Source organism: Cavia porcellus, unplaced genomic scaffold, assembly GCF_034190915.1.
Source record: "Cavia porcellus strain 051 isolate PalLab524CR breed Dunkin Hartley unplaced genomic scaffold, mCavPor4.1 scaffold_40, whole genome shotgun sequence".
In the NCBI taxonomy this organism is placed as follows: domain Eukaryota; kingdom Metazoa; phylum Chordata; class Mammalia; order Rodentia; family Caviidae; genus Cavia; species Cavia porcellus.
In genome coordinates, this window is record NW_026947523.1 from 555,591 (window position 1) to 582,811 (window position 27,221).

Genomic DNA, 27,221 nt, shown 5'->3' on the forward strand with positions numbered 1-27,221 from the left:
GGGGGCTGGAAGGCCAAAAGAGGGACCTCCTGCAAGGTCTTGTCCTGCTTAACACTGAGGTCTGAGGATTCCCAGGGTGCAGGCGGAAAGCAACCGGGAGCGAGGATGCACAGGGACTGAGGGTGCTACAGGCGCCCCCTTCCCTGGAAGCTCCTGGGAGAGCTGCGAGGCCCGGAACCCCTCAAAGAGACTTCAGTGCTGGGGGGCTCCCGTTCAGGTGGCGCCCAGGTTCGCAGGGCTGGTGGGGCTGGGAGGGCGCTACCAAGCGCAAACTCCAGGCGTCGCAGCTCGTGCCAGGCCGCAGGGCGCCCGACGAGAGGGCGCGGGGATCAGGGCAGAGCCGGGCCCCCCCTCCCCAGTGCCCCACCACCCCACCGCCGTGCTCTCTCTCCCCTCCCCCACCGACCCGTCCCCCTCCCCTCCCCCGCGCTCCCGCCTCTCTCCTCCCGGCGGGGGCGGGGCCGGCGGCTCCCGCGCTCCGGCCCCTCCTCGGCCACACAAAGGCCCGTCTCCATGGCAGCCGCGCGGGCCACAGCGCAGCGCCGAGCTCGGCCCGGGCGCCATCGAGCCTCGGCGGCGGACGTGCAGGTACCGCGGGGGCGAGGGCTGGGCGGCGCGGGCCGGGGCTGCGCCGATGTCCCCGTGTCCACGCGCCTGTCGGGCGGAGGGCGCGGCCTGGGGTTGGGGATCCGGGACTCTGGGGTCCAGGGCGGGCGGGGTCCTGCCTGTCTGGGGGCCCCTGGCCAGCCTCTTGCGGGGGCGTCGTCCCTGCTGGGCCAGCGCGCAATCTCCGGCGCCGGGGCTTTCCCAGGGCCTCGCTGGGCCGCGCAGCCCCAGTACCGGTGTGGGGAGCAGGGGCGCAGAAGACCTGCATATCAGCACTGGACTGCCCAGCGCCCGCTGGGATAGTCACGGCCCTGGCTGTGTCTGTGGGCGCCCAGGATCCAGCGAGTCTTAGACTTGGGCGATCGTGCTGCCCACCTGCTGGTCCTTGCCCACCCCGCAGCTTCACAATGAGGCCCTGGGCCACCTCTGGTCAAGCTGCTGGGAAGTCCCGTCTCTCCCTGGGTAGGGGGGAACTCAGAGCTCAAGAGCCTTGGAGCTTTCTGCCACGTCACTGAACTCTTCTCAGCCTTTTGGAAAGGGAAGGATAGGGTCTGTCTGGCCACCATGGCCGTGTGGAAGTCACGCTGGGGGCAAAGCCAGGCCCCAAAGCCTGGAAACTTCTGGGCGCTCTTTAATCTCTAACTTCAACTTGTCACTGAGCCCTTTAAAGCTGAACTGCCTCGCCCCCACCCCACCTCACATAGGCGGCCTGAGTGGGCACCAGGGACGCACCACCTTAGGGTGCTCAGCCCATGCCCATGTGCTGCCCGGTCCTGGTCCAGGCAGGGGCCCTAGGAAGATAGGGTCCACGTGGGGGTGCTTGCAGTGGTGTGCCAGCTACTAGTAGGTTGTACAGAAATCGCTAGAGAAGAGGAAGAGCAAGCAGTGGGCTGGGCAGGTCCAGGACCCCCACCCTTGTCAGTTGGGCACGGGAGGCCAGAGATCTGGCCAGGAGTTCCTTCCCAAGGAACAGAGGGAAGTTGCTGAGAAAAACAAGGGTTTGGAATGCGACCCCCCCCTCCCCTGCCGGCCGCCTGCCAAGAAGGAATTATTTTGGATTATCCAGCCGTGTCCAGCCACCCGAGAGGGGAGGAGAGGGGCGCCTGCGGCCGTGGGAGAGGGATCCACTTCCGGGCCGTGGGTTGAGAGCCCAGGAGGGAGGGACAGACAAGTCTGGGCAGCTCCGTACCTCCCATGCTGCTCAGACCGGTTGGCAGCAGAGGGGGCGGAGATGTGTCACCTTTGGCTTGGGGAGGATCCTAGGGCTGGCCGGTAGGCCCTCTCTGGTCCTGGAATCTCTTGAGAGAAGCCAGGGAGGGGGGCACTGTGTGCTCTGTCCCCAGCCTGGGGTCTTCTCACATCTACCCTTGGATCCAGGATCAGGGACACACCTAGGACACCTGGTGGGTCGGCTGCCTAGGTTCATCCTGGGGTTTCCTGGAGTTGAGCCTCAGGCCTTCCTCCTGCTCTCTGATGGCTCCCGGACCAGCCACCCACGGAAGCCCAGCCCAGGACTTGCCCATGTATCCCTTACTCCAGCAGGGAGGCGGAGGCCAGAGAAGGTCCCTGGGAGGTACCATCTGGGGTGTTGCTGGGGTCTCGTGGCTGCCCAGCTGCCATGTGGAGACTGCGCTGGGGAGATGGAGCCTCAGCCGAGTCCAAGTGCAGGGAGCCCAGGGGCTTGGCCCTGGCCCAGGCCAGTGGAGCAGAAGAGATTGGATTGGAAGGCACTCGGGTGGGCTGGCAGCCTGGGGAGGGGTCCATATGGCACCCCTCCCCTGTAAGTCTTTCTGGGAACATCACCATGTCCTGTCCCCTGCCTGGTGCCCATACCCTGGGCCCAGTACCGCTGGTCCCTTTGCAGCCATGGGCAGAGACAGGGGCACTGGTAGGAGGGGATCTGGCATCCTCCCTGGCTGGGCGTGACCTGGGAGGGCTGCCCTGGTGCCAGTGGGCAGTGCTCACCTGTGTTGCTCCCTGGTTCCTCACCCTGTGTTAGGCCTCCTGCCTTGTCCACCGGGGTGCAGGGTGAAAGCTTTTCTTCCATTTGGCCTTCTCCTGCCCTGAGTCTGTCTTGTGAGAGCTGCAGAAAGAGGTGGGCAGATCAGAACTCTGACCCCAGCCAGGCCTATGGAGGGGGCTGAGGAAGCCCCTCCTCACCCCATCTTGGATTTCCCTTCTGGTGATGTGAACTTGGGTTTGTGAAAGTAGGTGATTAGATGGGGTGGGGGCAAGCAGAGCCTTCCTGGGGGTAATGGCTATTTGTTTTAAGGGTGGGGCTGAGGGTAGGGCAGGGCCAGATCTCTGACTAATTATAGGAGAGAGAAGTAATTCTGTGCCCTTAACTGAGCGAGGGCTTTGAGCTTCTGGGGCCGGTAGCAAACCTTTGAAAAATGAAAAATCTCTCAGACCAAGTGTTGTTGTTTCCTCTGCTGTCTCCCCTTCCTTGGTTCTACTTCCCTAGGCTGCTACTTCCCGCTCCTGGGGTGTGGGGACTCTGCCCTCCCGCCTTCCCTGCCTGTTTGCCCTGGGCTTGCCTCAGCCCTCCCTGCCTAGCATTTGCAGGGCTGGGCTGGGCCCCTGTGCCCTCCCTCCTGGGATCTCGCTTGTTTTGCTATGTGTGACAGTGACTGGACTCTGGCCCCAGAGAGTCCAGAAAGCCAGGCAGGGTGGAGCAGGCTACTTCAGGTCTGTCCACCCCTCAGTGACAGGTTCCTGTTCAGGGCCCAAGCTGGACCTGGAGTGGAGTTGATGTTTCCTGTCCTTTGTCACTGTCTCCTCACCCTTCTGTGTTCTAGTCCTCACACATGCAGCTCTGAGCCTGAGCCACCTCTACCTTTCTCTAGGAGGGTGTTGGCCTACCCTGGGGTGTTTTGGGGACTATCTGAGCTGCCTGGGGTCCCATGGGCCTGGGTGCTCAACCTGGACTGGGATCAGGGCATGGTGGATTTTGGGGCCCGCCAGGTACCCACATCCTCTTTTCCTCAGCCTTCTGAGGTCTCTGATCTCTCCCCATCTGGTTCCAGCTGTGACCTGGCACAGGGCCTGGAGCCCAGGAGGGGAAGCCCTGAGGTACAGGCGCAGCTCTGCCCCCACCCTGCCCTCAGTCCAGCAAGCTCTGCAGCCCAGTCTTGACATTTCCTGTCTGGGTGCAGAGACATCACCTGGGCGGAGGTTGCCCTTGGCAAAAGGAAGTGGAAAAACTCTGATGTCCATGTCTGCCTTTCAGAAGGCCACCTGTGTCAACACAGCCCCCAGGGGCTTCTCCCTCAGCCAGAATGGCTCTGGCTGCCTGACCCTGGGCAGAGCTAGGTGCATCCCAGGCAGGCCACCTTCTCTGGTCCTCAGCCTTGGGCCAGCATGCTCGCTGTGGGATTGGAGACTGTGGGACCTGTTGGACCCCAACCCCACCCTGGGTGCTGAAGGCCAAGGCTGTTTCTAGGGCCCCTGGAGGCTAGAGCAGGATGTGCCGAAGGCTGCAGGTGTGGCACAGGCTGTTCTGTGATTAGCACATGTCAATCTGGGACTCTCCAGCCGGTCCACAGCTGGGATCTGAGGTCAGCCCAGCACAAGTATGGCTCTGCTGTGTGTGGGGGGTGGTTGTGTCGTGGGGTGGGGCATGGGGCTACTGGAGGTTCAAGAACCAGTGGGTGGCAAGGGGCTCTGTCGTCCACCCGACTCCATGTTCTCAGAGTTGGTGGGTGCCATGGAGGACAGTGAGGGTGAGGGACATGCTGAGTTCAGCTCTGTGCCCTTTGTCTGGAACGTGGCAGCTGCCTGGGACAGAAGAGAAGAGGAACCCTGCTTGGGCCCACTGTCTGCCCCAGCCTTGTCCGCGTGATCCTGGGGCAGTCCTTTCCGGCCCAGCTGGTGGAGAAGTTATTTTGAGTTGAGCTGGGGGTGGGTGGGAGCGGGGGCAGGGCTCCGACTTGGTCCCCCAACTGCCTCCTGGCCTCTGACTGCAGGACTGTGCTAAGGGACCTCAGGAGACAGAAAGGCGGTCAGGATGAGGGAGAGAAAAGGCCAGGAGACCCAGCTGGTTCCCTGCCAAGCCCTCCATTCTGGCGCAGTCCCTCCTTACTCAGAGCCCAGAAGCCCAGGCCCCTGGCCAGGTCCCTCTTGTCCAGGTTCCTCCATAAACAGAGCAGGACTGAGTGGAGGAACGGGATGGGCTCCCTCGTGGGCACATCATGGAGAGGCCAGGCACTTGCCTGCTCCCATGTCCCCACTCTAAGTTGGGGATTTCCTCATAGGGAAAACTCAGCCTCTCTGCCTTCCAGACCTGCATAGCACCCAGATTAGTACTGTGTGCCCGTAGGCTTCTGGCTCAGCCTGGAAAGGAGATACAGGAGCATCGCACTGCCCTACTGGCCCAGCGTACCCACCTCTGCCTCTTGCCCCTTGAAGCCAGTGACCCTGCCTGCCTCTGCAGCCTGCTGGGTAACCTGGGCTGACCTAGCACTGACCCACTTACCCACAGTGCCAGAGTCTGAAGATATTCCTTGGGCTTTGTGTCCTGAGGACAGATTTTGGGACAGGCCCCCTGCTGGCAGCACCCCCTGGCCTAGTTGCACACATGTGTGCCTGCACATGTGTGGTCACGTGTACGGTGGCTGGCACCCAGGCTTGGCAAGGTGCCCTGAGTTAATTGTAGGGTTCCGCTGGGATGGGGAGGCAGGGCCGGGATGACCGCAGAGGCACTGACAGGCTGACGAGGAGATTACAGGCCTTGCTGGCTCCTCACTGGCTGAGGCAGAGGCTCCCTCTCCCCCATACCTCCCACCCAAGCTCCTCCTGCTCACCAAGTCCCAGAGGGGGCTCCAGGTGGGTTGGATCCGGGCCAGCAACAGCCTCCATGGGACTCAGCTGCCCCTGCGGTAGCATCCAGCTAGTACACCACGCTCTCTGACCAGCCAGCTGGGGGGCCTGGGAATGGTGACTAGTGGGGAAGGACAAACATCAGAGCCAGCTTAGGGCTGGGGAGGTGAGGGGCTTCAGTAGGAGTCCTCTGCTGCCAGCAGCTGTCTGGACTCTTCTGTCATTTTTTTTTTGTCTTTTTCATTTTTATCGGTACCAGGGATTGAACTCATGACCACCTGCTTGCAAGGCAGGTGCTTATGCCACTGAGCTAAATCCCCAGCCCCTCTTCTGTCATTTTTATGTTTAACCCTCTGTCCCCTGGCAGTGGCAGCAGGACCCATTTGTGCCCTTCCTCATCTGGCCAAGTTTGGGGTCCTCACGGGGTGTGGCAATCAGAGCCTTGATTCTGGAAGTCAGGAGAGCAGGGGGCAGCTGAGGGGGTGCAGCCACATCCAGGCAGGACACTGTGGTGTCTGGCATCATGGACCGGGTGGTTAGTGGGGAGAGAGGTGATTCTGCTGGTCAAGTGAGTTCTGGATGTGCAGAGTGGGGTCTGGCCTGCAGACAAGAGTGACACAGGCGCTGGGAGCACCCACATATAGAGGCTGCCATTGGCACAGAGTGAGGGGGCAGGGTAGATGCCCTTGGGCTCTCTGCCCAGCGAGCTGTGGGCACCTGAGGACTAGGGCTAGATGAGAAAATCTTGGATACTGGTGGCCTTGGATCTCAGAGAGAGGTGGCCTGGAAGCCGGAGAGGAGGGCATCAGAAGGTGGACACGCTGGAGCAGGGCGACATCACAGCGTCGGGTGACTTTATGCTAGACCCACAGCCCAGACTTTGGGGGGAGGTTGACATAGGAGCCCACCTCGGGAGGGCCAGGTCTGCTGGGGAAGGGGTAGCTGCATACTCTACCTGTTGGGACCTTGGCCCAGTCCTGCAGGAATTCAGTGCTGACGCAAGACCCAGAAGGCTGGGCTTCTGTGTGTCCCTGAGCCACACCCCTGCTCCCTGGGTTGCACCGCCTGCCTGAAGAGCTCCGTCCTCGCCTGGAAGTCTGGTGGGTGGTGCCCCAGTGGGGGCCTGGGATCCCAGGTCTCCCAGAGATGGGGGCGGGGTTGTAGCTGGTTGGCTGGAGGCTGGGATCGACCTGGTGGGGCGGAGCTGCCCCTGCTCCCTCCCCAGCCCGGGACGCGGTAGGTGATGGTGGGTCTTGCACTCGCTGTGCCTGGCACCAGGTGAGAGTCCCCAGGGAAGGCACTCTTGTGCACCTGACTGGCCACTGCTGTCATCATTACCTAGGGTCAGGCTCCCACCTGCCTGTTTTCTGGTGAGCTGGCGCCAGGAGCCAAGGTCCACGTGTTCCCTCCAGGTGTAGGCCTGTGGTGCTTTGGGGTGGTCAGGTAGGTGGGGGTATGGAGGGGCTACCTGTCGCTGGGTCTGTCTGGGAAGGGATGAGGCTGGGCCTCGAGCAGATCTGATCTCCCGCCTCCTTCTGGCTGGTCCCAGCCCTGTCTGTCCAGGGCCTCTGTCCCCAGCTGTGTGGTGACTGAGACTAGGCTCCGTGCAGACGCCGCGCCCCTCCCTTGGGCTTGTTTTGAAAACAGCAGAGGCTTGGATTTGCCTGCGCCCTGGTTGTTTTGTTTCTCCTGATTTGTTTAACGCTCCAGCTAATTGCAGATTTGCATGTTCGGCTAGGGCTGAGGCTCCGCCTCCTGGCTGACAGCTGCGGGGGGGGGGGGGGGGGGGGCAGGCCTCTCCGTGGTGGCCTTGGCGACCTGGCGCCCTCGCTTCGTGGACCTCTGCTGCTGCAGCCTGTCTTGGGGTGGTGGCACCCATCCTGCCTGGCAGGGCCTCCACCTCGGGCCCGAAGGCAGGCCCTGTGTCTCCTAGTTGTGGAGCCTGAAAAGGGCTCACAGTGCTACTCCTGCTATTGCTGAGGAGGAGGGCAGTACCCATGCCCGCCGGTCCTGACCAGCAGGAATGTCTTGTTGCTCCATCTGCTGTGCTTGGACCCCCACCTGGGCTCTCCCTGGTTCCCCTCCTGCCCACAGCCTGCCAGCCGGGGGGGGGGGGACTGTCTGCTCTGCCCAGGCTTGATTTGGGTGTTAAGAAATATCCCGGTCTGTATTTGCAGGAAGATGCAGAGAGAGCCCCCTCCTTACCCTGTGGGAGGTGCCCTCTGGACCACCCCTGGCCCATGGTCTGTTTGGAGTAGGGACCCCTTCTTCAGCTGCTTTGGGCAATGGGAGCAGTCTTCTGTTTCTGCTGCACTGGTTGGGGAGTTTAGGTAGGGGAGGTTGGAATTCTGGGACCTGGTGTGGGGTCCATGTTTTCAGCTCCTCCGGGTCATGACTCTGTCCAGATCATGCCCACAGAGGCTCTTGAGATGATCACAGAGGACGAATCGTAGAGGACTGCTCAGGGAGAGTGTCGGGGCTCTGAAGAATGGGTCGAAGCCTTTACTGCTGCTCTTATTACCGGCCAAGCTACATATGTAGAAACAGATCCAGAGTGACTTCATACATAGGCGAAAGCCAGCTAGACATGGAAAGGCCAGGATTTGAGCATGCCAGTGTGGCTGCAGAGGCTGGCCCTGGATGGGCTGTGCCACAGCCACCCCCTGCCAGTCCCATCTGGGGTGAAGAGGGACCCTCCGAATGCAGAAAGTGGAGCCTGATATGGGACAGGAGGGCAGGGCCGGCTGTGAAGGAGGAGAGAGGTCCTAGTTTTGTTGTCATGGAGGAGCAACCCCTGGCTTTTCCCCCACAAGCACCTAGGAGGGGCCAGGGCAGGGACGGGGGTGGCAGGCGGCCTGGCACACCTGCCTTCGGGCGAGGGTGGGTGGCAGGCCCTGTCAGGTCAGTGGGCTGCTCTGTTGTCGGGAGTGTGGGCCCAGGTGAAGCTGTTTCCTCGTAGCTGTGAAGGGCCTGCGTCTGTGGCCCAGGTCCTGAGCAACCTCCTCCACTGGTGACAACCCCGAGGCCAGGCAGGTCCCTGCATTCCCATGGGGCTGCTTCTCCATAAGGCAGGATGCTGTCCTGCATTTTGGCTGCTGTGTTTGAGAGGAGCAGCCTGAGAGCTCCTTTGACAAAGGCAGTGTTGAGTGTCTGAGTGTCAGGGTCAAAGGACTCCCGCTCCCCTGTTCCTGCAGCCTTGGCTGGGTTAACTCTGCTCTGCTCACCCAGAGCTGGAGGAACTACGCAGCAGTGTGATGCCCACCCTGCTGATCGCTTGGACTCGCTGTGGGTGCAGCCTGGGTCTGGGCTGTGCAGTCTGGTGGAGCCCCGGCCTCCCAACAGCTCTGTGGGACCCCTTTTGGTGGGATACTAGGGACTGCTAGTTTCTCCCTGCTGCTGCCTTGCTTTACACTGAGAAGCACCCCGTCTGTGAGGCTCTGCAGACAGAAGTGGATGGTTCCTCCAGTAAGGATACAAGGAGTGTATAAAAAAAGAAAAACAAAAACAACAACAAAAAAAAAACGGATACAAGGAGTGTGAGAGAATACAAGCTGTATTGCTAAGGCTACAGTGTATCACTCTCAGGCTTTTCATGAATGAATTCATTAGTCCTTGCAAGCCCCTGGGAGTAGTTCACCATTCCTGTCTCCATTTCACAGATGGAAAAATGAGGCACAGAGAAGTTAAGTAACTTGTCCAAGGTCACACAGCTAGTAAGTAGAATTGGGGGTGATAGGTATGCATGGTTTCAGAAAGCAGTTGTTCCACTCAGAGTGATTACATGGACCTAGCTTAAGCAAGCAGACCAAACCAAGAGATTTGTAACAAAAGGAAGCAGTCTCTGAACAAAGAAGAGAGGGAAGTGCAGGGTCCAGTTCTGGCAACGCCAAGTGAATGTGCCTGTTTTAGGGCCAGGCTGGAGCTCTACAGGTGTCTGGGATGGGGAAACAGGCAGGTGGGGTCTCCTGGGAGCCAGGGACAGGTAGAGGTTGGCAGCCCTCGGGTGTGACACAGTCCCTTTGCCTCCTAGAGAGCTTCGATGTAGACCTGGAGCAGAGACTGAGCTGCACGCCGAAGCCTCGGTGAGTGGTGCAGGTGTGCTGCAAGCCACCGCTGTGGTGTCCATGAGGCTCCATCTGGTCCTGTGGCCTGGATGGACGGGCATATAGGGCGAGGTGCTGAATGCCTGCTTGTGCGGATGGGCTGGATGCTGAGCACTGGCTCTGCAACACTAGAGTTGGGAATGTTGAGTGGAGAGGGAGAAGGGCAGGGCACTGTCCGCAAGCTGTCTGTACCGCAGATGGCTGGATTTGTGTGGCTTCTTGGAAGTGAACCTCCAGGCTCTGGCCAGGAAGAGGGCAGCTGGGCCCCAAGGAAATCCCCACCTGGCCCATCATTGGTGAGGGTCCCTGCCGAGTTCAAAACAGGAAGCCTGCTGCCGCCCTCATTCCAGGAACACCGGGCAGGAAGCTTAGCTGGCTGTGCCTGGCGCCTCCTGCACCGCGCCAGCCTGGTTGCTGGCTCTTAGCCATCAGATGGGTGCCCTTTGCTCCCTGGCCTGGCCTGGAGGTCACCTGTTGCCTTCCTTGTGAAGCAGAAGAGCGCTGCCACCTGGTGGAGGTGACCCGTCTCTCCTGCCAGCCCTGAAGACCTTTTGGGCCTTGCTCTACTCACCTTGGGGGCACTGGGGAGAACCCACCTGTGGCTGTCGGTGTCAGGATCCAGTTGTTTTCCTGACCTTCCTCCTCAGTGGGTGGTTGTTTGCTAGGCATCTCTGGTGTGCTGGCCCTGGGGCTCTCTGTCAAGTGCACAGTAGTCAGAAAAGAGGAGGTCACCTTTGTCACCCTCCCCTGGCCCTGTAGGTCAAATGTCCTGGGTGTGAGCCGGTGGTCAGGGAAGGAGGTGGCTGGGGGCCCTGGCCCAGGGCAAGAGCTTTTCTGCAGGGGGTGCCAACGATGTCCCCAGTTAGCTCTGGGTTCAGTCCTGGCCTCGTGGTATTGGGGACCCCTTTGGATGGGAAGGAGGCTGAGGAAGTGTGGTGGAGCTGTGCCCCACTGCCTGCGCCACCCCCGCTGGCCCTGCCCCCGCTGGCCAGAACATTCCATTCATTCCTGTGCTCTGGCAGAGCAGAGCAGGAGACTGTGCCTGTGCCGCAGAGCAGAGCTGGAGGCAGAGCAGAGCCAAGCGGGGGAGCTGGGCACTTCGGGTGAGCAGCCCGGAGGGCCAGCCGGGGGTGCGGCGGAAGACTCTGGGGATGGCTGGGGGCAGGATGTGCTGCCAGGAGAGATACTGGCTCTGCGCAGTCTCAGAGCGACGGGGAAACATCTGCCCCACTTTTCCAGGCATAGACAGCAGAGCCAGAGAGGATGACCCTGAGACCCCAGGGCTGGCGGAGTCTTCTTGTCTCTGGTGGGAGCCATTGTCTTTTGGCCTGGTTGCTGTATCTTGGGTTAAGGTTGGGGTTATCTGCCCTCCCCCAGCACTGTCCTCTCTGCTGCCACTTCCAAGCCATCAGAGGCTCCAGGTCGTGTCACCCACCAGGTCTAGACGCCTCTGGCTGATCTGAGGTGAAGACCCTGGGCTGGGCAGGTGCCGCACTGTCTCCCTGACTGTAGAAGCAGGAGCACCTGGCAGAGGAGGCCAGTGCAGCCCAGCGCTCTGCTGTGGTGGCCGGTCAGGCAGAGCCTTGTTGGCTGCAAGCTTATTTCTCAGTTACATTTCCCAGGAGGGTTGAAGAGGCTGTAGTGGTCAGTGCAAAGGTGCAGGATGGACTTGGAGAGGGCACCGTGGTGGGGCCTGAGCATAGGCTTGGAGGAAGGCTGCACTGGGAGATGCAGGTACATGAGAAAAAGCCAGGCTGTTGGAGCAAGCTCAGCTTCTCCCAGGCCTCAGCATCTGCTTTAGCCAGGGATGAAGTGGGCTCTTTTCTGTTTCCTGGAGGAAGCAGGTAGAGCATGGGGTGACAGAGGAGAGAATGTGGTGGTCACAGGTGGTTACAGGCTGGTTGGCTTGGTAACCCCATCCACACCATTCAGGCTGCCTTAGGCAAGTTTGTTTTCTCTGTGCCTCAGTTTTTTCACCCAAGAAGTGGGCCCATAGTAGTAATTTCTTCACAGGACTGTTGTGAGTTTAAAGCAGAAAGTTACTGCATTCAGAACCTGGCTCATACCAAACCTCTCACGGCGGCAGCCGACGACCAGGTTACCAGTCAGCCACCAGTGGTGCACACTGCAACCACTGTCGTTAGGATGAATGATGTGAAGTTGTTTCTGACATTTGAGGCTGATGACTTTTATTTTTTAAATTTATTTCTTCAGTACTGAGAATTGAACGAGGGCCTTAATAGTGAACTACATTCCCAACCAGTTTTTCCCTTTCTATGTTGAGACAGGGTCTCACTAAGTTACTGAGTCGCCCAGGCTGGGCTTGAATGTATGGCCCTCCTGCCTCAGCCTCCGAGAGTGCTGGAATTCCAGGTGTGTTCCACCACTTCTAGCTATAGCGTTTTGGGTTTTTTTCCCTAAGACCTTTTAATGGATAACAAAACAATGATTATTTTCCTAGGGAAGAGGAGCATGGGGGGGTGGTCTCAAGTGGCACTGCAGGAAGGCGGAGCCTTCTGAGGCACAGGGTGGGGAGGCTGCCATCAGGGCCTGGCTCTGCTGGGTCACCATGGGCAGGACAGATTGGACATGGGGACCCAGCCACAAAGGCACAGGTGTACGCAGAAGGTCACAGTGGGTCTAGGAGCAGGGCGCCCTGAGCCATCTGGAGAGGGCGGACGGAAGGAAGTTCCCAGCAGGAAAGCCTGGGGCTGCCAAGGCTCGAGGGGTCTAGACGTGGACAGGCTCTGCCTGTCGCCGTTAGGTTTCCCCAAGATACCACTGCCCCTGAGTTGAGGGGGCTGCTCATGGGCTTCACCTGCTACTCCTAGGAGAACCCAGAGCCAGATTTAGCAGCACTAACTTCCTTCTCACCCACCACACCTTATCGGTGCAGGTGTGTGTGTGTGCACGCACGCGCACGCGCGCGCGCGCACACACACACACACATCTCCAAGGGCACAGATGGGACCTGTCCTGGCTCTATCTCTTCCCTCCCCAGGGTCTTCCTTTGAGACCTTGTGGATTTGGGGCTGGTTAATTTTGTGCCTACACCTGAGGCTGTGCCCTGGGGGGAAGGATAGGCCAGGGCGGAGGGGTTTCCAGTTCCTGACTACTGTGCTGCTTCACCCAGGATAGGAGGACCTGGCGGAGGGCCGGTACCACAGGTGTGTTCTACTTGGTCACCAGCTGCAGTCCATCTGCCAGCCTGTTCTGTGTGGCGCTGTGCGTGCCACTGACCAGTCGTTCTCTGGGTCCAGGGACAGATTTGAATACCTTCAGGACTTCTGGGTATTGTCTGTCACCTAGGGGCTGGCCTGCAACTGCCTTGAGACCAGAACCTCCCGGCCCTAGGTTAGATTATAGCTTGTTGGGAAGGGCTGGAAAATGGGCTTCCTTTATAAGATCTCCTTCGAGGCAGGGTGTGTGTGTGGGTGTGTAAAGGTAAGAGAGGGGCTGGGTCCTGGGTTTCCTGTTCGGTGAGCCCTGGCCTGGCTTCTGACCTTGGGCTTCCCTGATTGTGTCTCTCCCTGTAGGGTGTTAAGGGCCATGGTGCTGCAGCTCTTGGCCCTGACCTTCCTGGGTCTGGTGGGCCTGGGAACGAGCCCTCGGCCCCGCAGGCAGGACGTGTTCAGCAGCGAGACAGAGCTGAATCACCTGGTAGTGGATGAAGCCTCAGGGGTGGTGTATGTGGGGGCTGTGAATGCACTGTACCAGCTGAGTGCAGACCTGCACCTCCAGCAGCAGGCCCTCACAGGCCCTGCACTGGACAACAAGAAATGCACGCCGCCCATCGAGGCCAGTCAGTGCCACGAGGCGGTGTACACCGACAACGTCAACCAGCTGCTGCTACTTGACCCACCCGGGAAGCGCCTCGTGGTATGCGGCAGCCTCTTCAAGGGCATCTGTGCCCTGCGGGCCTTGAGCAACATCTCTGTGCTGCTGTTCTATGAGGACAGCAGTGGCGAGAAGTCCTTTGTGGCCAGCAATGATGAGAGTGTAGCCACTGTGGGGCTGGTTAGCTCCACACACCCGGGGGGAGAGCGAGTGCTGTTCGTGGGCAAGGGCAACGGGCCGCACGACAACGGCATCATCGTGAGCACCCGCCTGCTGGACCGGGCCGAGGGCAGGGAGGCCTTCGAGGCCTACTCCGACCATACCACCTTCAAGGCTGGCTACCTGTCCACCAACACACAGCAGTTTGTGGCAGCATTTGAGGACAGCCGCTACGTCTTCTTCGTCTTCAACCAGCAGGACAAGCACCCAGCCCAGAACCGCACCCTGCTGGCACGCATGTGCAAGGACGACCCTTCCTACTATTCCTACGTGGAGATGGACCTGCAGTGCCAGGAGCCAGGCGACCCCAGTGACCGCGAGGGCTCTCCCTTCGGTGCCTGCCTGGCAGCCTCCCTGGCCTCACCTGGTGCTGGCCGGGTTCTGTATGCTGCGTTCAGCAGGGACAGCCGGAGTGGCAAGGGCCCTGGGGCTGGTCTCTGCCTGTTCCCCCTGGACGAGGTCCATGCCAAGATGGAGTCCATCCGTCGTGCTTGCTACACAGGCAACCGGGACACAGGCCGTGACATCTTCTACAAACCCTTCCATGGCGACATCCAGTGTGGTGGCCACTTGGCGGTATGTCTCCTCTCTCTGCGTACCCGGGCATGGGCACATGCTGGTTGTGATGCTGTTGGCCCAAGGGCTGCACATGCAGGTGCAGTACAGACCCATGCTGGGTGCTGTGTATGTAACAGGGAACAGTGGACAGGGTGCCAGCCGTGTGGGCCTTTGGTCTTGGGGATGTGTGGGACTGTGTGTGCCTGAGCGCAGGGACCTCAGGAGTAAGGAGGCCACTCCTTACCCCTGACTACTGTTGACATCCTGGTCTGCAGGGCGCCAGTGAGAACTTCCCCTGCGGCTCAGAGCACTTACCCTACCCGCTGGGCAGCCGGGATGGCCTTAAAGCCATCACCGTGCTGCAGCGCGGAGGCCTGAATCTGACAGCTGTGACGGTCACTGCTGAGAATGGTCATACGGTAGCTTTCCTAGGCACCTCTGATGGCCGGATCCTTAAGGTGAGGTCCCGTGCTGGGGCAGGGACTCCCACAACTGCCTGTGTGCCAGGCCCTGCTCCACATACCTGCCCTCGCATCACAGGTTTACCTTACCCCAGACGGCACCTCCACCGAGTATGGCTCCATCCCCGTGGAGCTCAACAGGAGAATCAAGCAGGATCTGGTGCTGTCTGGAAACCTGTCCAGCCTCTACGCCATGACCCAGGACAAGGTCAGCCCAGGCACTGGCTAGGGACCCTTGGGTCTAGCCTGGGTTGTGAAGCGGGGGCAGCCGGCCCAGCACCACCAACTGTGTCTTTGCGGTGGTTTCTGTTTCTGTCTGGAGTCGGTACTGTACCCTCCCCTCTGGTCCTGCCGTGCCTTGTTGTGGTGAAGGGGTTTGGTGCAGGCACCCACAGAGGGAGGGTTGCAGAAGCCCTGGCTGACCCATGTCCAGTGCACCTGCTTACAGCCCTGCTGCCCCAGGTGTTCCGGCTGCCAGTGCAGGAGTGTCTCAGCTACCCAACCTGTGCGCAGTGCCGGGACTCCCAGGACCCCTACTGTGGCTGGTGTGTCGTCGAGGGACGGTGAGCACCTTGGCCTTGGCCCCCAGGAGACACAGGCCTGTCCTGGGGAGACTGAGATCCCACCTGGGGAGTTGAGGGATGCCAAGGCTGAGGCTGCCCTGCCTCACAGGTGCACCAGGAGGACTGAGTGCCCGCGTGCTGAGGAGGCCTCCCATTGGCTGTGGAGCAGGGACAAGTCCTGCGTGGAGATCACGGACACTCAGCCTCAGAACATGAGCCGGCGCGAACAGAAAGAGGTGCATGGTGGATTGAGCTGGGATGGGGTGAGGGGAGGACAGGGCTGAGAGGCACTCCCCCGCACTCTGGCTAACCAGGGAGACTCTGGCCCATCACCCTCCCAGCCTGCACCCGGGCCACTGTAGAGTGGGCAGGAAGAACATGGCACTCTGGAGTGGAGCTGGGGTCTCCCTCTGCAAAGTTGGGCAGAGGGTTTGGGGACCCTCGGGGTCCTGATGCCAGCTGCTCCCCTGATCCTTCAGGTGCGGCTGACTGTCAGCCCCCTTCCAGCCCTGAGCAGTGATGACAAGCTGTTGTGCCTCTTTGGGGAGTCATCACACCTTGCTGCCGTAGATGGGGACACTGTCACCTGCATCTCTCCAAGGCATATACCCAGCACCCCGCCAGGCCAGGGTGAGGCCCCTGCCCTCCCCCAATCCGCAGTGCCCTTTCCAGCACGTGGGTGCTTCTGCTAATCATGGGTGCCAGCCTCGTAGACCCCATGTATGGCTTGTCCTGGGGTCCACATGGTCTATGGGTGGGGGCACCCTGGAGTGAGCCTCTGTGACTAGTGCCCTCCCCAGAGTAAGAGGGCTCCCTGAGCACTGTGGCCTGGCTCCTGGTTGGTCACCTGTTACATGCATTACCCGCTCCTCACTGTCGCTGTCCTCTCCTCCTGCCCGAGATAGCTAGGCTGTCCCCAGAGGCTAGCCTGAATGTGGGTCAGGGCAGGTACCGTGCCCTTGTACCCTAAGTGACGTGAGCAGGGACCCAACAGGGCCTCCTGCCCAGACTCTGCGGAGCCGCTGCCCTCCTCTTGGTGCAGAGAGGTGCAAAGCAGCTGGGCCCCTGGGGAAAAGACAAGCCAGGCCCAGGCAGCTGACACCTGAGCAGGGCACCCGCCCCTGCCCTGCTGAGTCCCGCTCGCTCCACCTCTACAGGCCCCACCTGTCCCTGCCTGTCCCCCGCAGGCCTCCTTTTCCCCTCACTGATGCCACCCCACTGCATCCACAGACCACGTGGCAGTGAGCATCCAGCTCCTCTTTGAACGTGGCAATGTCTTCCTCACCTCCCACCAGTACCCATTCTATGACTGCCAGAAGGCCATGAGCCTGGTGGAGAATCTGCCGTGAGTCTCCAGAGCCCCTATCAAGCCCCACGGGCCCCTTGCGCACCCCTCGCACCCCTCACGCCCCTCACACCCTTTGTGCCCCTCGCCCCAGGTGTATCTCTTGTGCCAGCAACCGCTGGACCTGCCAGTGGGACCTGCTATACCACGAGTGCCGGGAGGCCTCGCCCAACCCTGAGGGCAGCATCATCCGAGCCCACATGGTGAGGCCCAGAGGGGTGGGGGTGGGCCCTCTGCGCAGCCACAGCCTAGCAGTGTCTGACCCTCCTTGCTCCCCCAGGAGGACAACTGTCCCCAATTCTTGAGCCCCACGCCATTGGTCATCCCCATGAACCATGAAACTGACGTGACCTTCAAGGGCAAGAACCTGGACAACCCCACAGTGAAGGTGGGATGCAGGGACAGTTGCTGGGGAGCAACTGGGGAGCTTGCCATGATCACCCCTAGTGTCAGCACCTGGCACACCCCTGCACTCCCCCACTTGGAGTCAATTTGCACTGGGGGTCAGGGAGGAAAGGAGGCTGTGGGGCCTTTTGTGGGGGTCTGAGCACACATACTAGTGCAGGCTGTCAAAAACCCAGCAGCCAGCTGGGCAGAGAATAGGTGCAGGTGTGGCGCAGGTGGTGGAGGTGCCCTGGAGACACTCCTTGGGGACACGCTGAGGCGCTGCAGACACAGCTGGGACTTGAGTGGCTCTGAGGGCCCAGGTGGGCACCAGCTCCAGGAGCACAGAGGAGGGTGGGACAGCAAGGCTCTGGAGGCGAGCTTGTCTGAATATCATGGCTGGTCTGTCCACAGGTCTCGTCCCTGTATGTGGGCAGCGATCTGCTCAAATTCGAAGTGCCAGTGACCAAGCAAGATGCAGGCACGTTCTTCTTTCGGACCCCAAAGGTACAGCTCCAGACAGGCAGTGTAGGCCTGGACCCCAGCTTTGTGGGGTGGGGGGCAGTCATGACCTCCAAGATCCTTTGGGGGCATTGCTGTGGTGGAGCCTGAGGCCCTGGTGCATCTCTGTACATCTCCTTGTCACCAGCAGTCTCGTCCCCTCCACTGCAGTGGCACATGCAGCTCATTTGTGTCCACGTGGTGTATCTGACAGTCTTCCACTTGGGTCACACACTGGCGCCTGCTGACCCTGTGCAGTGAGGGGACCATGTGGAAGATGTGGGTATACAGTAATTGCCCTGGCGACACTAACTGCACACCCCTTTGGGCCGGGGAAGGAAATGCCGTGTGTCCTTGTGTTTTGTCCCCCAGCTGTCCCACGATGCCAATGAGACACTGCCTCTGCACCTGTACATCAAGTCTTACCATAAGAACATTGACAGCAGGCTCCAAGGTGGGTAGGGTGGGATGGGTAGGACATGAGGGTGGCGGGCAGGGCAGCGCTGGGCACTGCTGACCTCTGTGCTCTTCTTCACAGTGACCCTCTACAACTGCTCCTTTGGTCGCAGTGACTGTTCCCTGTGCCTGGCGGCTGACCCCGACTATAAGTGTGTGTGGTGCCCTGGACAGAGCCGGTGTGTGTACGAGACTCTGTGCAGCAACGCCACCTCCGAGTGCCCAGCGCCCGTCATCACCAGGGTGAGTCCCCTGCTCATCCACACATCCCCACCCTGCCTGAACTGCCAGCTCACCGGAAGCTAACACTTTCAGATCCAGCCGGAGACGGGCCCACTCGGTGGAGGCATCCGCGTCACCATCCTCGGGTCCAATTTGGGCATCAGAGCGAATGATGTCAAGAGTATCACTGTGGCCGGTCAGAACTGCACCTTTGAACCGAAACAGTACTCAGTGTCCACCCGGTGAGGAGGCCACCCTGGCCTGGGGCCTGGGTGGGGTGGAGAGGCCAAGGGTGAGCGAGGATGTGGCACGGTGTCGGGTGCCCAGGCAACGGACCGATGGGCGCTGTCCCCTCCAGCATCGTGTGTGTGATCGAGGCGGCGCAGGAGCCCTTCACCGGGGGCGTTGAGGTAGAAGTCAGTGGGAAGCTCGGCCACTCGCCACCCGGTGTGCAGTTCACCTACCAGGTGAGTGCCCGGCCCAGGCTGGCTGGACTCCGGGCAGGACAGCGCGTGTGAGTGGACCTTCCCTGGCCCCTGGGGCTGTGACTGGGCACTCTGCCTCACTGCCTCTCACTTGGATGCAGCCCAGTTGAGAGCTGAGCCTGAGGCTGCCTCTCGCTGACCCCAGCATACCTGTCACTTTTTCAGCAGCCTGAGCCTCACCTTGTGGAACCAAAGCAAGGACCACAGGCAGGAGGCACCACGCTGACCATCAGCGGCACCCACCTGGACACAGGCTCTAAGGAGGACGTGCGGGTGACCCTCAGCAGTGTCCCCTGTGAAGTGTGGGTGTCGCCCACCCTGCCCAGTCTGGCCCTGGGGGTGGGAGCCTGAGTCTGCCCGCTTCGCCTGCTGAGGTTGGTGACTAGCACCTCCTTCTGCAGGACTGAGTTTGGGGAGCAGCTGCAGTGTGTTACAGGCCCCCAGCCCACTCTGGGTGAGACGGTTCTAGAGATCTCCTACGGGGGCTCCCGGGTGCCTAGCCCTGACATTTCCTTCACCTACCGTGAGAACCCAGTACTGCGGACCTTTGAGCCCCTGCGGAGCTTTGTCAGGTGCGTCCCCTTATCCCTTACAAGTGCTCAGCACCTCTCCGGTGCCTTCTGCTGATCCTGCCGAGAGTGTAGTGCCTGGATTGCAGGAGGAGCCCTCCTGAAACCCCTGCACCCACGTGGGCTTCCTGTCAGTTGGCTGGCTGGGTCAGGGTGCACTCTGGATGCCAAGTGGCTCTGTGCCTTGGATGTGACACAACCATTCATGAGCACAGTGCCCTCTCTGCTGCTTCTGTGCCTGGCCACCATGTCTGCCCTGAGCCGGCCAGGTATCTGCCTGGCCTGACTGAGTGGAACCCCAACCCAAGCAACCACCCCCTCCACAGTGGTGGCCGAAACATCAGTGTCACCGGCCAAGGCTTCAGCCTCATCCAGAAGTTCGCCATGGTGGTCATTGCCGAGCCCCTGCAGTCCTGGCGGCGGCGGCGGGAGGCTGGAAGCCTGCAGAGCGCAACGGTTGGTCTGGGCATGTGTTGGAGGGCTCGGTGTGTGGTGGCCCTGAAAACAAACCTGGCAGGGACCTGACAGCCTTGATCCGTCCTGTAGGTCACAGGCACTGAGTACGTGTTCTACAATGACAGCAAGGTCGTGTTCCTGTCCCCGGCTGTCCCCGAGGAGCCTGAGGCCTACAACCTCACGGTGCTGATCCAGATGGATGGGCACCGTGTCCTGCTCAGAACCGAGGCCGGTGCCTTCGAGTATGTGGCTGACCCAACCTTTGAGAACTTCACAGGTGGTGTGAAGAAGCAGGTCAACAAACTCATCCACGCGCAGGTGAGGAGACCAGGGAAGGCCATGGCTGGGGTTGCTGGGATCTGGGGGCTTCCACCCCAATTGGCTGACCTGCTCCCTGTTTCCCAGGGCACCAACCTGAACAAGGCAATGACCCTGCAGGAGGCAGAGGCCTTCGTGGGTGCTGAGCGCTGCATCATGAAGACACTCACAGAGACCGACCTATACTGTGAGCCCCCTGAGGTGCAGCCCCCGCCTAAGCGGCGGCAGAAGCGAGACACAACACACAACCTGCCTGAGTTCATTGTGCGTGGGGTCAGAGGCAGGGCGTGGGCTGGGGTCGGTCCTGCCATGATGCCCACACCGAGCTCTCTCCTGCGCAGGTGAAGTTTGGTTCTCGGGAGTGGGTGCTGGGCCGCGTGGAGTATGACACACGTGTCAGTGACATGCCACTCAGCCTCATCCTGCCACTGGTCATCGTACCCATGGTGATTGTCATCGTGGTGTCCGTCTACTGCTACTGGTGAGTAGACACAATCCCCCCCGCCCAGAGCTTGGACAGCTCTGCCTTCCTGCCTTGGCTCCGCTGCCCACACCCTGCTGGCCTGCTCCTGCCAACCCCTGGTGCATCCGAGAGCCTCTCTGTGCCCCCAAGGAGGAAGAGCCAGCAGGCCGAGCGAGAGTACGAGAAGATCAAGTCACAGCTGGAGGGCTTGGAGGAGAGCGTGCGAGACCGATGCAAGAAAGAGTTCACGGGTATGGGTGCTGGGCGCGGGGGGGCTGCGCCCGCCCTTCACCTGACCCCTCAGGTGCCTCACCTGGCCTCCCCCCACAGACCTCATGATCGAGATGGAGGACCAGACGAATGATGTGCATGAAGCGGGCATCCCCACTCTGGACTACAAGACCTACACCGACCGAGTCTTCTTCCTGCCCTCCAAGGACGGTGACAAGGACGTCATGATCACCGGCAAGCTGGACATCCCTGAGTCCCGGCGGCCTGTGGTGGAACAGGCACTCTATCAGTTCTCCAACCTGCTCAACAGCAAGTCCTTCCTCATCAATGTGAGTGGGGTAGTGGTGTGGGTGAGGTCCACAGGGCCCCCCAAGGGCCTGAGGTGCTGGAGTGGGCTGTGACCCGGCACCTCCACAGTTCATCCACACCCTGGAGAACCAGCGGGAGTTCTCGGCCCGCGCCAAGGTCTACTTCGCGTCGCTGCTGACCGTGGCGCTGCACGGGAAGCTGGAGTACTACACAGACATCATGCGCACGCTCTTCCTGGAGCTCATGGAGCAGTACGTGGTGGCCAAGAACCCCAAGCTGATGCTGCGCAGGTGTGTGGGCACAGGCTGGGGATGTGTGGGAGGCCTGGTGGGGACCCAGAATGTGTGTGTGTGGTGGCAAGGGCTGCTGGGCCTCAGGCATTTCGTGCTTCCAGGTCCGAGACAGTGGTGGAGAGGATGCTATCCAACTGGATGTCCATCTGCTTGTACCAGTATCTCAAGGTGGGCTCTGTGGGGTGTGGGAGAGGAGGAGCTGTGCCCGCACCTTTGCACCCCACCGTTTGGTGCCACGAGCTGCACCTAGTCCCGGTGGACAGTCCTGCTCACGTGGGCACCTTCTGTTGCTCCAGGACAGTGCTGGTGAGCCACTGTACAAGCTCTTCAAGGCCATCAAACACCAGGTAGAAAAGGGGCCAGTGGATGCTGTGCAGAAGAAGGCCAAGTACACCCTCAACGACACAGGGCTGCTGGGGGATGATGTGGAGTATGTGCCCCTGGTGAGTCCTGGGCTGGTGCCATGCCAAGGGCTGGGGTTGCACCTGCTGTCAGATGGGATGACCCAGAGCATTGAGGACTAGCAGCACCAAGACCTGAGGCGAGTGCCAGGCATGGTGGCCCACTTCTGCAATGCCAACCCTTAGGAGGCCAAGGCCAGGAGGATTGTGACCAGGGATGTGGGCTCAGTGCCAGAGCACTGCCTACCTGTGCAAGGCCCTGGGCCCAGCCTGTCTGGCAGCTGGTGCCTAATCTGTGATTGGGGCAGGGTGCAGACTCCCCTGGAGAGGGGACTTAAATGTGCTGACTGAAGCTAAGTGCTGCCCAGAGCCCTGGCCTGCAAGCATGCACGATGGTGTCTGTGAGCATGTGACCCCCAGAGCTACACCCCACTCTGCTGAACTTGGGAACAGAGCTGGGCCATCCTGGGTGCCAGGGTTGGGTGGGGTGGCGGGGTGAGAGTGGCAGCTCTACTTACAGGCCTTGACCCTGTGTTCTCTGGCAGACGGTGAGCGTGATTGTGCAGGATGAAGGGCTCGATGCCATCCCGGTCAAGGTCCTCAACTGCGACACCATCTCTCAGGTCAAGGAGAAGATCATTGACCAGGTGTACCGCACGCAGCCTTGCTCCTGCTGGCCCAAGCCTGACAGTGTGGTCCTTGGTGCGTGAGCCTGCACATGGCTGTGGCCATGGGGGGTGGCAGAGATGGCATCAAGGTGGGGTCCAGGTGGACAACCTGTGTCCTGAGGTCCCACAAGTTGGTTGTGTCCTCCAGAGTGGCGTCCTGGGTCCACGGCTCAGATCCTGTCTGACCTGGACCTGACCTCGCAGCGGGATGGCCGGTGGAAGCGCATCAACACTTTAATGCATTACAATGTGAGTGTGGGGCCGCGATGGGGGAGGTCCCCACATAACAGGATCAGGCCTGGCCTCACAGCTGTGTCTCCAGGTCCGGGACGGAGCCACCCTCATCCTGTCCAAGGTGGGCATCTCCCAGCAGCCAGAGGACAGCCAGCAGGACCTGCCTGGGGAGCGTGAGTCCCTGCCTCCTGCCCTGCCCCCTGCCTGGCCCTTCCAGTCTCCAAACCCACAGGAACCTTGTGCACCCTCTGCTGCCTCCTACTGGCGAGCTTCTGGGCCAGCACGGGACCCAAGCATGGGCTCCAGTCCTCCCTGCACTTGGGCATTGCCCCTGGCCAACCCTTCACATCTGCCTCTCCCAGGCCACGCCCTGCTAGAGGAGGAGAACCGAGTATGGCACTTAGTTAGGCCAACTGATGAGGTGGAGGAGGGCAAGTCCAAGCGGGGCAGCGTGAAGGAGAAGGAGCGGACCAAGGCCATCACCGAGATCTACCTGACAAGGCTGCTGTCGGTCAAGGTGGGCGTGTGGGCAGTGGGCAAGGGCACCTGAGTGGCGGGCAGCCACGCGCAGGCTCACGTGGATCCTTTCCCCACAGGGCACACTGCAGCAGTTCGTGGACAACTTCTTCCAGAGCGTGCTAGCACCTGGACACGCAGTGCCTCCCGCGGTCAAGTATTTCTTCGACTTTCTGGATGAGCAGGCGGAGAGGCACGACATCCGGGATGAAGATACCATCCACATCTGGAAAACCAACAGGTGAGGTGTGCACCCAGAGCCGCCGCCCGCCTGTCCCAGCCTTCACGGCCCCTCACCTGCGCCCCTTGCGCCTGCAGCCTGCCGCTCCGCTTCTGGGTGAACATCCTCAAGAACCCTCACTTCATCTTCGACGTGCACGTGCATGAGGTGGTGGATGCCTCACTGTCCGTCATTGCCCAGACCTTCATGGACGCCTGCACACGCACGGAGCACAAACTGAGCCGCGTGAGTGGGGCCAGGGTGTAGCAGGGCCAGGTGGGCAGGGGGACAGGACGAGACAGGCGAGTTCACAGGACAGCACAGGGCGTCCGGACTGAGACAAGGCGAGTGTGGCCTGAGCTGTGTGCTGTGAATGTGAATTTGCACAGCTCAAAAGGAAGTGGGGCTGACCCCAGGCTGCTGTTCACCTCAGCCTGCCAGGAATCCCCCTGCTTACACAGGCGGAGAAACGGGAGTTTTGCTTGAAAGTAGGAAGTAGTTTTCTTGAGGAAAGCTGTGGGCATCTAGGGGGGCCACACCACCCACCTCGCGTGGACCCTGCATGACTGGGCTGTGTCCCCCACAGGACTCTCCCAGCAACAAGCTGCTGTACGCCAAGGAGATCTCCACCTATAAGAAGATGGTGGAGGAGTGAGTGCCCCTGCCTTCTTCCAGACTCAGCTGGCTGCCAGCAACCCTGGCAGTCAGGAGAGGCGTGGGTGGTTTGGGAAGCTAAGGGGTCCCCCCGGCCTAGCCAGAGCGCCTCTCAGCCCCTTTTGTCCCTGTCCCCATCCCTGTAGTTACTACAAGGGGATCCGCCAGATGGTGCAAGTCAGTGACCAGGACATGAACACACACCTGGCGGAGATTTCCCGGGTGAGCAGAGCCCGGCAGGGCTGGCACTGGACAGTACCTGGGAGGGTGGAGCTGGTGGGGTTTGAGATCTTGAGAGGGAAGTGAGTTCATGTGTGAGGCTGAGCTGCGGTGGGGGAGCAGCTCAAAGCCCTGTCCACCCTCTGCGTGAGGCCCTGGCTGTGCTGCCAGCGTGCAGCCATGCATCCAGCCGTTGCTCTTCCACGCTGGTGACATTGTTGTCCTCCAGGCACACACAGACTCCCTGAACACCCTGGTGGCACTGCACCAGCTCTACCAGTACACACAGAAGTACTATGACGAGGTGGGTCTGAGATCCCAGCGGGTACATGGGCAGCCTCTTTCTGGGCCTGTGGTCTCACCAGTGTCCTCTTCAGATCATCAATGCCTTGGAGGAGGACCCTGCTGCCCAGAAGATGCAGCTGGCCTTCCGCTTGCAGCAGATTGCCGCTGCGCTGGAGAACAAGGTCACTGACCTCTGATCTCTGACTTCTGACTGTCTGTGCTGCCTCGAGGCGCAGGTGTGTGAAGCCTGTGTGTGGCGCGGGTAGCCCCAGGATGCACTGCCCTGGTGTTGTGGTTGAGGTTGCTTCTCTCCCGTCAGAGGCGCCTCAGGCATGGGACGAAGCAGGCCCACCTGTGTAGATGGCAGCATCTTTCTCCTGAGCAATACAGCCCAGGTTCCAGCACCAGCCCTCCTGTGGCACCAGCATTGCTGTGCTCTGTCTCCTGAGGATTCCCAAACGTGCCTTACAAGGCCACAGTGGGCCACTGCGAGTCGTGGGGCCTTGGCCTCCCCTGCCCGAGCACCAGCACCCTCCTTGGATGTCTGGGGCTTGGCCTCCAAGGTGGGTCGAGTGCCTGCAGCCCCCAGGGCAAGTTCCCGGACTGAGTGTCTGCCTGTCAGCCAGAGAGGAGGAGGAAGAAAAGCGGTACGATACCTTCTGACCTCACCTGCCTCCCACGGGGTGCAAGGGCTGCTGGGCCCCACCTCTAAGGTCAAGCTGGACGTCAGACGTCGGGGCCCAGGTGACCAGCAGGACCAGCAGACTGGGAGTCCTGGTCTTGGCCTGTTAGACAGGCTGTCTGGAGGCCCCCACGGGCCAGCTCTGCCAGGACCACCTCATCCATTTTTGTAAATTTTGTTAATTGTAAATCACATTACATCTGTGTTTTTCACTCTGTTGGTTGGCTGGGTTCGTCTCGAGACTGCCCATGTGTCGTCCTCACCTGCCCTAATCCTGGCTCTCGGTGGCTCTCGGTGGCTCTCGGCCTCCTTGCTCAGGCACTGCTGGCTCTAGGGTGGCCACTGTGTGACAGACAGGAGAGCTGCCTGCCTGGGCTTGGGGACTGAGCCAGCTCTGGTGCCTTGTGGGGGACTTGATGGCTGCCCATCTGCCCCCCTCTTGGGATGGACTGCTGGACTGTGGATAGGGCCTGGAAGGTGGGACTGTCTTGATCTGAATGGTCAGTTTCTGCTAACGGAGGCGAAAGGCAGTGCCTTGCAGCATGTGGTTAGTGAGCCCCTACACCAGGGCAGCTCTGAAAGAGGTCATTAGAGGTCAGCTTCCTTTGAGGCTGTGCCAGCCACTCAGGGGCAAGCAGGACCCACATTCTGTGGTCTGAGTGGTACCTTGGCTGGTGGGCCGCTCCTGGCCTCACTGCCTCTACAAACGTGCCAGTGACCATGCTGGGCATGGTCCCTGTGGCTGGGTGAGAACCACTTCATCCTCAAATCCTCCTCGCCTGTGTCCCCTCCACTGTGGCCAGTGGTCTTCATAGAACAGCCACTGAGGCCCATGCACCTGTGTGTGTCGGGGTGGCCCCAGGGAAGCCACGTGGCCCAGGACTGCTGTCTGCCTCAGGGAAGGGGATGAAGCCAGCAGCTGACCTAGGTCCCTGAGCAACACTGCCCTGAATGTCTGATGCTGGGGCCCTCCACCTCAGGGCCTGGCTGGTCTGAAAATCAGGACATGGTGCTGCTAAGTCAGCAGGGGTGAGATGGGCATGGTCAAGTAGTGCTGAGCTGGACTGTGCAGGCCTGGTCCCCAGACTGGATACCCCCACAGTACTTCTGTTCCTTCCCACAGACGTGAGACCCCCTCACACTGGGAGGCTTGGGATGGTGGTTTCCACCCTCTCCTCCCCACCCCTTGGAAGACAGGCAGGTGCGTGGAGAGACAGGCCAGGCATGAATAGTAGAAGGCCAGCAGACCAGGGGTGACCCATCCTTGTAATGTCCCTCTTCCCATTCTCTCGAGTGGAGCAGGAGGAGGGAGAGGTGGCAACAAGGGGCTGTGGTAACCTCAATATCCTTTCTAAAAGCCTCCCTTAGCCTTACCTGGGTGTGGTGATGCAAACTTGTGTTGCCACACTGGGAGGCTGAGGCAGGAAGGCCACAGCAAGCTTTAGAGTCCAGCCTAGCAGCACCAGCTGGCCTAAACCATGTAGTGAGTGAGGTACTGTCTCAAAAATGCCCCCTGGGGCTGGGGATTTAGCTCAGCGGCATAAGCACCTGCCTTGCAAGCAGACAGTCCTGAGTTCGATCCCCGGTACCAATAAAAAGGAAAAAGAAAAAAAAAAGCCCCCTAAATCAGTTTGATACCCCCAGATTGGTTTTCCAGGAAGTCCATGCTGACCACAAGTACAGGTGCAGCCAGGAGAGCCTGAGGGTGCTGGGGACCATGCCGGAGCCCTAGACCTGGGGGCAGTGGCCATGGAGCTGGGGTGGGGTGAAAGGAGCACAGGAGCCCTGGGTAGGAGGGGGTCCTTGCACTGCCCTCACACCTTGCAGCTGCACCTCACCTCAGGCCCTGTACTTTGTAAGCTGGCCTCTCTTCCCTAGCTGTGCCACTGGGCCACCTTCCTGTCCTGCTGACCCGCAGCACTCACCACCTCCTGACCTCCAGTAGGCCCTGCCCAGCCCCTGCAGTGCTAGGCACATCCCATCCTCAGAGGGTGTGAGTGCGTCCTGGCGATGCACGAGGCCTCACAATCAGGCTGCTGACCTTACAGAGGCTGCTACAGTGGTCAGCCCTGAGCAGTCAGGAAGGTGGGGACGGGGCTCCCTCGGGTGGGCAGGCATCTACCCACTGCTCCATTCCCTGCCACT

The 27,221-nt window shown here is 60.5% G+C and overlaps 1 protein-coding gene across 4 annotated transcripts; it reads left to right on the top strand.

Annotated features, from left to right (window-relative positions):
• The first annotated feature begins 460 nt into the window (after positions 1–460).
• Plxnb2 (plexin B2) lies at positions 461–25,293 on the top strand. Of its 4 annotated transcripts, XM_063243861.1 has the most exons (39): positions 461–588; positions 9,455–9,506; positions 11,816–11,900; positions 13,064–14,159; positions 14,417–14,599; positions 14,682–14,810; positions 15,065–15,165; positions 15,275–15,401; positions 15,645–15,795; positions 16,396–16,510; positions 16,605–16,713; positions 16,791–16,898; positions 17,309–17,401; positions 17,768–17,849; positions 17,934–18,094; positions 18,167–18,315; positions 18,432–18,540; positions 18,724–18,860; positions 18,960–19,130; positions 19,454–19,583; positions 19,674–19,901; positions 19,989–20,165; positions 20,243–20,382; positions 20,515–20,615; positions 20,695–20,924; positions 21,013–21,194; positions 21,299–21,365; positions 21,494–21,640; positions 22,144–22,300; positions 22,415–22,515; positions 22,589–22,673; positions 22,863–23,017; positions 23,097–23,257; positions 23,335–23,482; positions 23,823–23,887; positions 24,037–24,112; positions 24,339–24,413; positions 24,487–24,630; positions 24,714–25,293. In XM_063243861.1, exons 4-38 carry the CDS (start codon positions 13,077–13,079, stop codon positions 24,589–24,591), a joined length of 5,538 nt encoding a protein of 1,845 aa, XP_063099931.1. In that variant the 5' UTR covers positions 461–588; positions 9,455–9,506; positions 11,816–11,900; positions 13,064–13,076; the 3' UTR covers positions 24,592–24,630; positions 24,714–25,293. The 4 variants fall into 4 exon arrangements, with proteins under 4 accessions (XP_063099931.1, XP_013009161.1, XP_063099929.1 ...); XM_013153707.2 differs by lacking the exon at positions 11,816–11,900; XM_063243859.1 differs by lacking the exons at positions 461–588; positions 11,816–11,900 and adding an exon at positions 1,828–2,009.
• The last annotated feature ends 1,928 nt before the right edge of the window (positions 25,294–27,221 follow it).

Bases quoted from the DNA above. Each gene is read 5' to 3' on its own strand.
- Plxnb2 (XM_063243861.1), top strand. From the start codon at position 13,077: ATGGTGCTGCAGCTCTTGGCCCTGACCTTCCTGGGTCTGGTGGGCCTG. The intron at 16,714-16,790 runs GTGAGGCCCAGA...TTGCTCCCCCAG, and splicing joins GCATCATCCGAGCCCACATG to GAGGACAACTGTCCCCAATT. The intron at 23,888-24,036 runs GTGAGTGCCCCT...CCATCCCTGTAG, and splicing joins TATAAGAAGATGGTGGAGGA to TTACTACAAGGGGATCCGCC.